This window comes from Meriones unguiculatus, chromosome 21 (genome assembly GCF_030254825.1).
Source record: "Meriones unguiculatus strain TT.TT164.6M chromosome 21, Bangor_MerUng_6.1, whole genome shotgun sequence".
Lineage (NCBI taxonomy): Eukaryota > Metazoa > Chordata > Mammalia > Rodentia > Muridae > Meriones > Meriones unguiculatus.
The window spans coordinates 16,173,848-16,186,145 of record NC_083368.1 but is presented as its reverse complement, the minus strand read 5'-3'; the positions used below and the strand labels follow the sequence as shown (position 1 = coordinate 16,186,145).

At 48.5% G+C, this 12,298-nt stretch overlaps 1 protein-coding gene across 4 annotated transcripts in view; it reads right to left on the bottom strand.

Annotated features, from left to right (window-relative positions):
- Positions 1-12,298, bottom strand: part of Prkag2 (protein kinase AMP-activated non-catalytic subunit gamma 2) — a 366,379-nt gene that overhangs the window by 246,441 nt on the left and 107,640 nt on the right. For 2 of the 4 annotated variants that reach the window (XM_021657793.2, XM_021657796.2), the window contains exon 1: positions 5,596-6,223. The exons of the other annotated variants lie outside the window; for them this stretch is intronic. In XM_021657793.2, the coding sequence (XP_021513468.1) occupies positions 5,596-5,709 (114 nt within the window). In that variant the 5' untranslated portion in view covers positions 5,710-6,223. Of the gene's footprint in view, positions 1-5,595; positions 6,224-12,298 lie in introns of those variants that run through there. 4 annotated transcript variants of the gene reach the window in all.

Below are 12,298 nucleotides of genomic sequence, written 5' to 3'. Positions count from 1 at the left end.
GGGTGAGGGCTGACCTTTGAGAGAGAGGGAAATGACCTGCTGGATACGTAGATAAAGAACTCCACATCTGTTGCCAGGTAGGGTGACTACAAATCCTTTCAAGCCTGTGTTCTGGGTCCTGTGCCAGGTGGAAGGTGCAGAAATGGCAGCTCAATGAGCCACACTATCCCCAGTCTGAGAAGCAGAGTCCTAAGGCCAAAAAGATCTGTTGAAGTTCTAGGCCTCAGCACCTGTGTATGTGACCTTGTTTAAAATAGGAGCTAAACCAGGGTGATGTCATTAGGGTAGACCCTAATCCTCTATGACTGACTTTCTTTAAAGAGGAAGACAGGTGAGCAGAGCCACTAACCCCAGGGGAAAAGGCCACCTAAGATGGAGGCAATGTTGGGGTGATAATGCCACAAGCCGAGAGATGTGGGGCTTCTAGGCAGTACAAGCAAGGGGAATCCTCCTCTGGGGATAGTAGGGAAGATAGAGTCCTGCTAACACCTTGACACTGGACTTTTGGCCTTTAGACCCAAGAGAGGTAGGTTCTTGTGGTTGCACATCACCTGGAGTGTGGTGCTAAGTTACAACAGACCCAAAAACCTAACCCAATGTGGTCCCTTCCTGCGAGGCATGATAAAAAATGTTACCTCCTCTGTTCCAATGTCTCTGTTCTAGGGACACGCATGCAGGCATTGGGGAGCAAGTGAAGTGTATCTTAGCCTTGCCATGAGGGGCCCTTGTGTCCTGTTTTCTGCTGCTCCCCTGCACTGTTCCCTCCACCATGAAATCTTAGTATGATGGGACTGGGAGAAACCTGAGTGTGTGATGAAGACTGTGGGGCAGCTCTGGGAGCCACCCTTCTCTGTCTAAAACACCACTTCTTGGCCCTGCAGTGTAGCCTCTGAGACTCACATCCTGGGGCTGGGGGCAGACAGCCATCAGGAGAATGAGGAGCATCTCTGCCTCCTCCCAGTTTTCACTCTGCCATGCTTTCATCGGTCCTGCTCTGGGTATACGTTCTAGTCATTCTGTACTTAAGATCACTGAACATTAGTACATGCTAGACTAGGAAGATCCTGGCTTGCTCTTGTGTCTGGTACCTGCAGAGCTGCATCTTGCTTTATTTATGCTAAGCCTATTATATAGCAGGCACAGTGCAAGGCCTGGGGACTGGCACCAAGATGTCCATGGCCCCTACCTCCCTATACAAGGGTAAGGGTAACCATCGGCACCTGCTTTCTGCTTTCAAATATGGCAGATTGTAGAGCCTTAAAGCTCTCTCTCTCTCTCTCTCTCTCTCTCTCTCTCTCTCTCTCTCCACTACATCTTCTGAAAGTTCTCAAGGTCTGGTTGACCTCTGGGGTCAGCTGGTAACTTAGCTGGGGTGGAGGCCACAACAGCCCTGTTCATGTGCCCAGGTGACTTCACAACAGCAGGCAATGGAGGACAATGTGGCTGTGTGTCTAGCAGACAGCTCAGGCAACCTCAATTCAAATGGCTTCTCCAGTCTTTTGGTCACAACAGGACTCAGGACTCAGGACATGGAGCCACAGAGTGCCTCCAGACAGGAGGGCCATAGGTCACAGTGGGAAGAACTTGAGTACAGTTAATAAACCAATAACTAAACCTCTAGATCTAAGTAATGTCATTAAATAATTGATACATACATGATTTTATTATGTACTGTTTAAGCATGTGAATTTTAGTATATCCACACACTCTGTCAGATAGTAGATAAACACACAGATATACACACACATTACAAACAAGGTGGGAGTAAAGTCGCCATTGGATTCTAATGCTCAACTGTACGGGTGGTGTGTCCAGCTGACATTCAGTGGGAATGCTGTGCCCACATTCACTGGCCAGACCTCTCACATGAAGATGCTGAGACACAGTATTTAGGCTTTGTGAACAAACCTGGAGCCACAAGACTTCTGGGGACCTGCACTGAACAGCTGAAGCTTCTGACAGCTGGGTCCTCTAGAAGTTTATGTCCACAGATACCCCAAGATGGGAAGGCATTGAAGCATGAAGAGGCTGACTCACACTGGGCTCCTCCAGCTGCTGGTTAGTCTTTACTTGGAAGCCAAAAATATTCTGTCATTGTCAAACAATCAGTAGTGAAAGGGCAGTTCTTCTAAAAAATGGATGGAACAGTGTGATGATTTATGAACGATAGATGATGAATGGATAGAAAGAAATAGATGGGCAGCTGATTAATGGATGGAGATAACAGATAAGGAATACACACATGTATGTAACATGCATACATGACTATTGATGCATTGATAAACAGATGAATGAAGAAAATACACGAATATTTGTACAGATTAGATAGATGACAGATAGATAGATGTTTGGATGTATGATTAGATAGATGATGGGTGAGTGGTTGGATACATAGATGGACAATTTATACATGGGTAATTTGGAAAATTAGGAAGATAACAGGTGATTGTCTTAGAGTTTTTATTGCTATGATGAAACCCAATGACTAAAAGCATGTTGGGGAGAAAAGGGTTTATTTGGCTTACACTTCTAGATCACTGTTAATCACAGAAGTAAGTCAGGACAGGAACTCAGACAGCGATAGAACATGGAGGCAGGAGCTGATGCAGAGGCCACAGAAGGTGCTGCTTACTGGCTTGCTCACACAGCTTGTTCAGCCTGCTTTCTTATAGAGCCCTGGGCCACAGCTCTGGGAAAGCCTGGGACCTTCCCCCATTGATTACTAATTAAGAAAATGCCTTACAGACGGACATTATAGAGGCATTTTTTCTCATTTGAGACTCCTTCCTCTATGATTCTAGCTCATGTCAAGATGACACAAAACTAGCCAGTACAGTGATGGATGGTCAATAGATGAAAGGAAGGCTAGAGGGATAGAAAAACAAATGACACAAAGAACCAATGACATGAGAACATAAAAAAATGGAACCTAGAAACCAACTCTTTTTAACCCCACGAGACATAAAGAATCCCTTGAAGAACTTAGTAACAGAATTGTGGGTCTTGTCTCAGCAATTTCAATTCAGTAGGTTTAAACTGACACCTAGGATTTGATATTTCCAAAGCATGTTAAACAATGCTATTACTCTTAAGTTGGTTCAAGAGCCACGCTTTGAAACCCCCTGCCCTAAACTCCAGCCATCAAAGGGCATGCACAAACCAGTCTCGGTCAAGGTCAAAACTGAATGTCTTCCCCAGGCTGCCATTCAGGGTGTTTCTGTGGTGAGAGGGACAGAGAGCATACTGCCATTTGGTCCTCCAGCCCCAGTGTCAGAAAACAATTCCTATTCTCATGCTCTGCAAGGAAGCGTGGTCACAGGCCCACCCATCACCAGCACGGCACAGAGGGCCTTGTGGGCTCAAGCTGGGCAAGACTGCCCTGTTAGCTACACAGCATGTGGCAGGCATGTCTTGAGCAATGGGCTAACTCAAGCCCAGTTGTGCCACCACAACCTTCCCACTGGCCTGCTGCTCTTGGCTCCATTTTTAGCCTCCAGCAACACTGAAGGACTTCAAGAGCTCCTCTCCCGAGAGGGCCAGGAACATGTGCATTCTGTCACTAATGCCTAGTAGGTGAAGAAGCCAACGTCTCTGAGAGCTTCGGTGTCATACAAGATCCTGCCTGGCTCAGGTCCTTCTTGTCTTCCTCAGAGCATACCCCAACCACTTTCCCTCACCAGAGGGGCCTCAGACTCTGACCCCTGGAAGCCTACCAAAGTATATCATTTTGCTGGCCTTTCTGGCTACTTCTTGTGAGCTTTTGTCCCTCACATTTTAATGGCTTCTCAGTTTAGGCTTGGGTCATGCCAAGAACATGCTAGAATGTCCCAACTTTGACTCTGGTTTTCAGTATTCACCTATCAGTCCCTTAGCTAGTGCTGGATTTTGCCCTATTCTGCCACACACATCACCCCACTCTCATGACAAATACACATGGGTGGGGGAATCAGCTGCTCCATTTGGCCTCAATTCAAAGTGGCTTATCAATGGGCAGTAATTTCTTTCCCCCATTCCATCCTCTCTCCTTGTTATGCCACTATTTATTTATTTATTTATTATTTTTTTTTTTATTGAGATCCATCTGCTATCTAGCCCGGACTAGTCACCATGCCCTGGCCTCTTTCTTGTACTCTGGTATGCTTATAATAACCATATGAATTCACAGCACTTTACACTGTCAAGACTTTCCCTATTTATTATTTTATTTCATCCTCTCTACAAAGTAGACAAAACTTGGCACCATTTTCAGAGACAAACAGGACAAGCTGAATGGTTAAAGGGCCAGCTCAAAAGGTCAGTGTTAAACAGATCTTAGCAGCAATTAACTTTTAAAAATAGTTTTAAGATGTCTTTCATGGGCAAGTAATAAGGAGTGTTTTCTCAAATAAAACCCCTTTTTCCCATATGTTCAGGTCACCCTGGGCCTCAGATGGCCACTGCTCCCCGAAGCACCCCCATTAGCCGTGTGGGGCTCCAAACCCCAAGTCTCTCTACTCAGCACTGCCCTCCTGGACTGGAATGAAAAGAAGATAGGGGGCATCTAACAGAAAGAGCTTGGGGCAAACCCAAAAGGAAAGGCTTACGACTTACTCTTCAGGGCGAAAATGAGTGCTGGTAAGCCCTGTGCTATGACAGGGATCAGTGTCGATGCCATCAGGCAGCACTGGCAGGGGGTGGGGCTCACTGAGCTGCCTGGCATGTGCGTTTGTGAAAACCTTTGCCTGGTCACCACCAGGATGTAAGCAAGTAGGGGTTCCCTTTGGGTAAAGCTAAGGGCTGGGGCACACCTCCTTCGACCTGCTCCCCCATCTAGGGAGGGGAGAACAAGCACCCTTGGATGAGACAGATGCTCAGCATTGTGAGCAAGCTACTCTGCATGCTTCTCCCTCTGGCTAAATCAATGTCACCAAAGTCCAACCAAGGTGGCAGCGTGATCTCGGCTAAAGTTAGCAGCAGCCCTGTATAAACGAGGGTACCTCAAACCCCCAAAATCCACAGAGACCCAAAATATTCCTGGAACCAAACCAAGAGAAGCATCGCAAAGGGGCCTCAGCTGTGACTCACATGCACCCTGAGGAAATTGGGGTAGCGATGGATAGCCATTTGTGGGTGCAGCCACACCGTGGCCCCCCGCAGTGTCCCCACCCACCACCCTTTTCCTCGGTCCCTGGCGGTGGCGCACAGCTCGTCCCGTTCTCTCCTCTCCCCTCCCCTCCAACACACAGAACCGCAGTCTACACCATCCTTTTTCAACAAAACAAAACGACTCACCACCACCCCTCCCCAGCACCCGCACCGGCCGGATCCGGGGCTACGCCCAGTCCTTCACCAGGCAATGCGCACCCGGGTGCGCGCTCCGCGTCCCCGCGTCCCCGCTTCCCCGCAGACACCCCTGCCCCTGTTCCAGACAGTCCCGTAGCTCCGTGAGAGTGCGGACCAAGATCCAACCTCGGGCTCCGCGGCCCAGCTTGGGCTCTGCCCCTCCCCCTCTCCAGCCTCCCGAAGGGACAGGAGGGACAGGACGGCGCGCGCAGGGTGTCCCGTGTTAACCGCCTAGGCGCCGCCGGAGTCTGGAGCTCCAGGAACAGGACTCACCGGAATGTGCACTCGCAGTGATCTTCTCTTCAGGCCAGGGTTCTTCTTGCCACTGCTCCCGCCAGGGCTGGAAACCTCTTTCTTCTTCTTGGTGTCCATGGCTGCGCTTCCCATAACTTTAGCCAGAAGTTAATTCCGGTGCCTCGTCCCCGGGGTTCGGTCCCCTCACTGCCTCCCAGGGCTGCTGCCGTTACACTGGAGCCGCGCGCTTTTTATGACTGTCCTTCTACCCTGAAAACACCTCGTGGGGACTTCCGCGGGGAGGGCGGGTGGCGCAGGTAACACGCGGGGCTCCACCCGAGGGGCTGGCGGTCAGCGGAATGCCGGATTGGAGCGTCCTCTTTCTCCTACGGAACCATCGGTTGCAGAGTCGCGGCCCGTGCTGCTTTTGGTTACGCGTGGCACAAGTCTCGTGTTGGGTGACAAAGTTTTCCTCCTTCTGCAGAGCAAAGCAACATTTTCCACCTCTCGGCTCCTCCCACAGATTCCCAGAGGTAATCGGCCAGGCAGGTGCAATTAGCAACAGCAATTTGGAAAACAGCCTTCCCGTGATTGTGCCTTGTTGGAAACGGTGGTCAGAGAAAGACACTTAGGAGAGAAAGGCATAACCCTGGGCCGCACAATAAAGCGGCAGGGAGCCTGGGACCCGGAGGGCCTCCTCTCTGCCGAGAGGGAGGGCAGAGGGGGAAGAGGAGGTGCAAAGGCGAAAGCTCCTCGCAATTGGGCTGGCGCGTGGCCGCAGGAATGAACTGTGGCAGCGGCTGGCTGGGTTCTGCGGGCCGAAGGGCGCGCCCCAGTCCCTAGGGGAGAATGGGGCAGGGCGCCCGCTCCGGGCGGCCTCTGAGCCGCGTCCCCGGAGACCCGGGGAACTGTAGGGGCCGGGCCTGGCACCGACGCAGGCTCCGGGAGCGCTGGGCGGTGGAAGGCGGCGCGCGCGTTGAACAGGAAGTGAGCGGCGTGCGGCGCCACTGTCCCACTCCACGCCGCCCACGCCGCCCAGGGGTGGTCGCTGAGCATTATCTGTCTCAAGCTAAGCCGACTCCGGACTGGCCCGGAGCTCATTTCTGATCCATCGGGTTTTGTAGTGTCTCTGCTTAGGTCTGACCCCCGGAAACACACATCTACACCCCAACCACGCCGCGACTGAAGCCCCGGAGTGTGAGTGGCTCGGGTGACCGCACTTGCTTCGCGCATCGCCGTTTCCCTGCGGCTTGGGAACCCCCATCCTCGTCCAGAATGACGTAGCAAGTGCAGGCTTTCCTCCACGATCCGGTTCTTTTCAGCTTCATCGAAGGTTGCACAGCAAACCTTGATCCTCAGTGAGCGCCAAAGTCCTAAAACCATGGGAGGAAATGAGTACCTCGGACCTGAAAATCAGGGCGAACACACCATGTGCTCTGGGACTTTCGGAGCTACTGGCTGCAGATCTGGCACTGCAGGGGAAACCCAGGGCCCTGGTATTCCTTCCAGGCTGCTCAACCTTGGGCTTCTGGTGTGAGTGAGGGGCGCACTTGGGCTCCTGTTCGGAGTTAAAGACCTGGTGACACCAAAGGTCCCTCCAGCAATATGAGGCTGACATTAGCTGATCAGTAATCAGTAATGCACAGGCATCACTCAGAGAATAAATGTGATAGGGGTCGCTGGATGAAGACACGATGGGGCGGCTGAGGAGGTGGCCTTAGCCTCTCTTCCTGCTCTCTTACATTAGGGGATGTGGTTAGCATCTCAAGAGACCATGATTTAGGAAAGGATCTGTCTGTTGCATGAGAGATAACCTGGGTTCAGCTATCTCCTAGATTTCCACGTTTCCAACCTAGTTCCTACAAATTAGGTAAAATCCTACAAGTGTGTGTGTGTGTGTGTGTGTGTGTGTGTGTGTGTGTGTGTAGTGTCCAAGGAAGCCACCCTCAGCCACTAAAAAGTCACTCCAGGACTGTCAAGTAAGTGTAGCTTGAAATGTTCATCTCTGTCATGATGATTTGCCAGGTGCATAAATGGCACCACATGATGAGAAAAATCGGCTTTGAAAGAAGTAGACACCAGAGGAGACCAAGCTGAAGAGAGAGAAAGGCTCTGAGGGAAATGCTTCTTAGACCACTTGCCTTTGTGCACTGCCTCCGTGTGTGTGTGTGTGTGTGTGTGTGTGTGTGTGTGTGTTTGTGTGTGTACTTGCCTATGTTAACTTGTGAATGCAAGAGGTTAGTATGAGGATGTACTCTTTAATCCTCTCGCAACCTTTTTGTGGTTTGTTTGTTTGGTTGGTTGGTTGGTTTTGGTTTTTCAGAAATAGGGTTTCTCTGTGTAGCCCTTGCTGTCCTGGAACTCACGCAGTAGACAGGGCAGCCCTTGAAATCACAGAGATCTGACTTTCAAGTGCTGGGATTTTACTTTTTGGAGTGCATACTTTGAGGCCTTGGAATCCTAAATCCAAATACCGGGACTAGAGATGGCTCAGTGTATAAAAGTATTTGCAAGCAAGCCTGACTGAGTTAAATCCCCAGAACACACATGAAAAGCTGTATGCAGTGAGGTGCACCTGTAACCCCAGTGCTCCCATCAGCTGGTACACGGTGCCACAGCAGTAACAAGAGACCCTGTTTCAAAAAGAAGGGGAGAACTGATTCCTGAAAAGTTGTTCTCTGACCTCCATGTGAGAGCCATAGTACATGCCTACCCATATACACACATGCACACACACACACAGAGAAACAGACAGAGACACAGAGAGAGAAACTTTTAAAAGCACTTACTATTCTTACAGAAGATACAGGTTCTGTTCTCAGCACCATATCCCAGTTAAGAAGCAAAATGCCAAGACTGTAAGTTAATATAAAGTTGGTATGATGGTATATGCCTAACCTTCAGCTACTGGGGAATCGGGTTAAGCTCATTAGTTCAAGACCAGCCTATGAAACAGTGAGGAGAGGTAGGGAAGGAGGTAAGGGAGAGAAGAAGAGAGGAGAGGAAAAAAATGAGGGAAGGGGAGAGATTTTCTCTCCAGACATTATATTAGGGACATTAATAGTTTAATTTCACTTAATCTAGCTTTTCAACACTCTGCATTATTTTTCCATGTTGCCTGTTAATATCCCCTTTAAATGAAGGTGACTTTAAAGATCATGGGTCACCTTTGTGAGTCACTGAGAACTTAGAAACCCTTATGGATTTGAAGTTTACACCTACCGTTGTGCTCTGGAGAGTATAAATTAGAAGGCCTCTTTGGGATCTATAGATGAATGTGCTTTGTGAAGTCCCATGCTTGCTGCCACTGGATACCATGTTGGAAAGGGGACAGTAGTGTGTGTGTGTGTGTGTATGTGTGTGTGTGTTACCTGGAGGACAACTTCTATGCCATTCTTAGGAACACATCCACCTCCTTTTGAGATAGTCTCTCATTGGTGGGGAGCTCACCAACTGGGCTGGATTGTTTGTCCAGCAAGCCCCCAGGGAACCTCTTGTTTCTGCATTCCCAGTACTAGGATAGCTGTGTGTCAGTGTACCATCCATGTCATCCCCCAGCCTCAGGAATCAGCATTTTGATGACCTCTGACATGTAGCACTGCAGAGGATACTTTATGTTAATGATCCAATGCCTATCAAAATCTTTTGAAAGAACTATCTTGAGCACTTTGCAGACAAAGATGGCCAAAGCCCGGCTGCTGGCTCATGTTTTGTATTCATTTAACTTCTGGCTGTTGGTTGTCATTGCTGTGTTTTTTGGGACAACAACAACAACAAAAAAAAAAAAAAAAAAAAAAAAAGGTGCCTCTTCTATTTAAAAACCTTTACACCAGACTTACAAAACTCTAGGAAATGTCTCCAGGGTGACCTTGAGCAAACAGCTTAACATCTCAGCTGCCATGGTCTCCTGGCCTGTGACACAGTTGGTGAGTTGTTTAGAACACAGTGACTTGGTTCTGTGCAAAAGGCAGCCCTTGGAGAATGAACTAACTTCAGGGCTTCTTTAAATGCTGTGGCAACTCACTGCACGCCCTACTAAGCGGTCATTATCTAATGATGACAACCAAGACAGAACCACATTCCTTTAAGCTTACTCTCCTTTAAGCTTGGGAGCTGATGGTATAATCAATCTCAAGATGACTTCTGCTCTCTGAATCAAAGGACGTTATGGATAGTGAATCTCTAGGGACCTGAAGGAAGGACCCAGAAGGAGTAGAAACTCTACCTGGGAATGGCCTATCTCCGGAATGCCCCTCTGGGCCTGCCACCTCTACTCTGCACACCAGGCTTCCCTTCACCCATAAAGCCAATTAGACACAGGTGATCAATGAAAGCCACGAGACTTGTATCAAGGTAAAGGTGACCTCTGTAGCAATGTCATCTCTTCAGAGCACAGCCAGGATGCTGACAACTCAGTGTCTATGCCCACGCTCAGCAGTTCTCCAGTGACAGAATCAGCAAGCAGGGCTTGTATGGCCTGAAATCTGTCTGTCTGCTAAACGGAAGCAGACATAATCCCAGCAATTATGCCCCATCGAAGGGCATTCATCGTGTTAACAGCACTAGCTGGGAATAAGGACCCAATTCTGCCAGTGCCTGCCTTCCGTATTGCTACTCAAAAAATAAGATGTTCTGTTCTAGTTTTTTTTTTTTAAATATATTTTATTTATTTAGGGTGGGATGCATATCATAGCACTAGTGTGAAGATCAGAGGATAACTTCATAGAATCAGTTCCCTCCTTCCAGCTTTGTATGGGTTCTCTGGACTGGACTCGGCTTGCTAGCCTATGTGGCACCACGTGCCTTTACTCACTGAGTAAAGGCCCCTGATCTAGTTATCCAGCCTCACCTCCCATTGGGCAGAAAGGCTTAGACTCAGGTGCTAGAATGTGTGTTCATCCTCTACTTAGTTGTGAGCGTTCAGCATGCAATAGGTAGAGAGATGAGTCTGAGAAGTTGTGATTCTCACTGTTCCCAGAATATGGTCCATGACTGATTTCTGACCTCTTATTCACCTGCCTAGTGGCACATGGTGAAATAATACATATTAATCACTGATTTCCTCAGCAAATAAAGTTACCTTGGTAATTAACCCAGTCTGTAGTTCCAATCCTGCAATACAAATCTGATCTGTCTTAGATGTCAGCAGCTCTGACTTACAACACTAGGTGACCTGTGGCTGGCATCCAGACACGGGCTCTAGAATACCAGCAATGTCTTTTTAATGAGACTCCAGGAAGAAATGAATTTGTATACTGTCCATGCCCTTGGGGTAGGCAGCATGAGGTAAATGGAGTGACAGTGCACACAGGCTTAGAACCCTTGACCTCTAAGCCTCACAGGAAGGGACACGTACCACCTGGGCCCTCAGAGGAAGAATGTTCCTCCAAGAAAGGCTAGGCCAAACCCACGCACAACCTTGCCAGAGTCCATGCCTGCCCTTGTCAATCAGTATCCATTTGCCAGGCAGCAGATCCCACAGGGACACTCAGTCCAAGGACTCTTGGCATACAGGGCACCTCAAGGACATGGTGGGCTTTGACAACTCTCCTTATGCCCTCTGAGTCAAAAGGTAATGTATGAAATGTTTCCAAACAGAACTGTAAAGTCTTGTGAGGTCTTGGGAGAGGAGAGGAACTTTCCAAGCAGGGCCTTCCATGTGGGCTTGGATGAGGCTCCTTTAAGAATCAGTCACACCCACAAAGCTACAGACCTTTCTCCCAAAGGCCCTGTTGTTTTCTAGCCCTACTTTTCACAACCTTTTACCTTCCAAATTAAAAAAAAAAAAAAAAGGCATAACAACAACGCTCTGGTCTGGCCCGCTTGTATGCAAGGACACTTTCTTCTCATTGTGACTTGTTTACCCATGATTCAAGGGCTTCCTAGAATTTTAGGCAGATGGGTAAAGATGCTGCAGCTGGTGGACAGCGGGTGGCTACAAGGTTCACTGCCAACACACAGCATGTGCAAAGGGATGCTGGTCTCATTGTGGGCAATCCTGAGCCCAGCAAGCTTCATGGTGACTTGTGTGCTTGGCAAGTCACATAACTGAATATGATGCGAGGAGCTGTAAAATAAATAAATAAAAATTCCAGCAACGGTAAAATGTTTCTGAAATTGTAATTAGTAAAACTGAATTCAAAACTCAAATGCAGAATGAATCTGGGCTGTTTCTGGCGGCCCTCGCCTGTGTCACACACCACTGCCCCACTGCATCTCTGCTTCTGACTGACCCCACAGCACCAGCACTGTGGGAGCCACCTAAGCTGTGGGGGACACCTCAGTTCAGATTCAGGGTTCTGTGGATCTATGGATGGCAGGGTCTTTACTGTGTATACAGACGTCTCCGTACTTACAGAAACTGATTTAATTGCAGTAAACAGGTCTTTGAGTATTTCCCTATTGCTCTTCTTCAGTATGCATCACATTAGTGTATGTTTGGACAGCTCTGTGTTGTGTTTGATCTTTACAACTGCTGTTTGGGTTGCAGACTTTGAGGTTTTCTAAAAATCCACTAAGTGAGTTTTGGCTTGGGATGAGGACAGAATTTCCAACAATTTCTGAAATGGCTCTAAACATACCCCTGGTATTTTACACTAAGTATTTATGTACACGAAGCAATGTTCTTAGCAGTGTTCTCAACACATCAGTCAGCCCTGGAAAGTTAAAGAAAGAGGTGCTTCCCAAAGACTCTGTGGGACCCTTATCCTTGGAAATTTTAAATGGTCACTTAACATTTCCA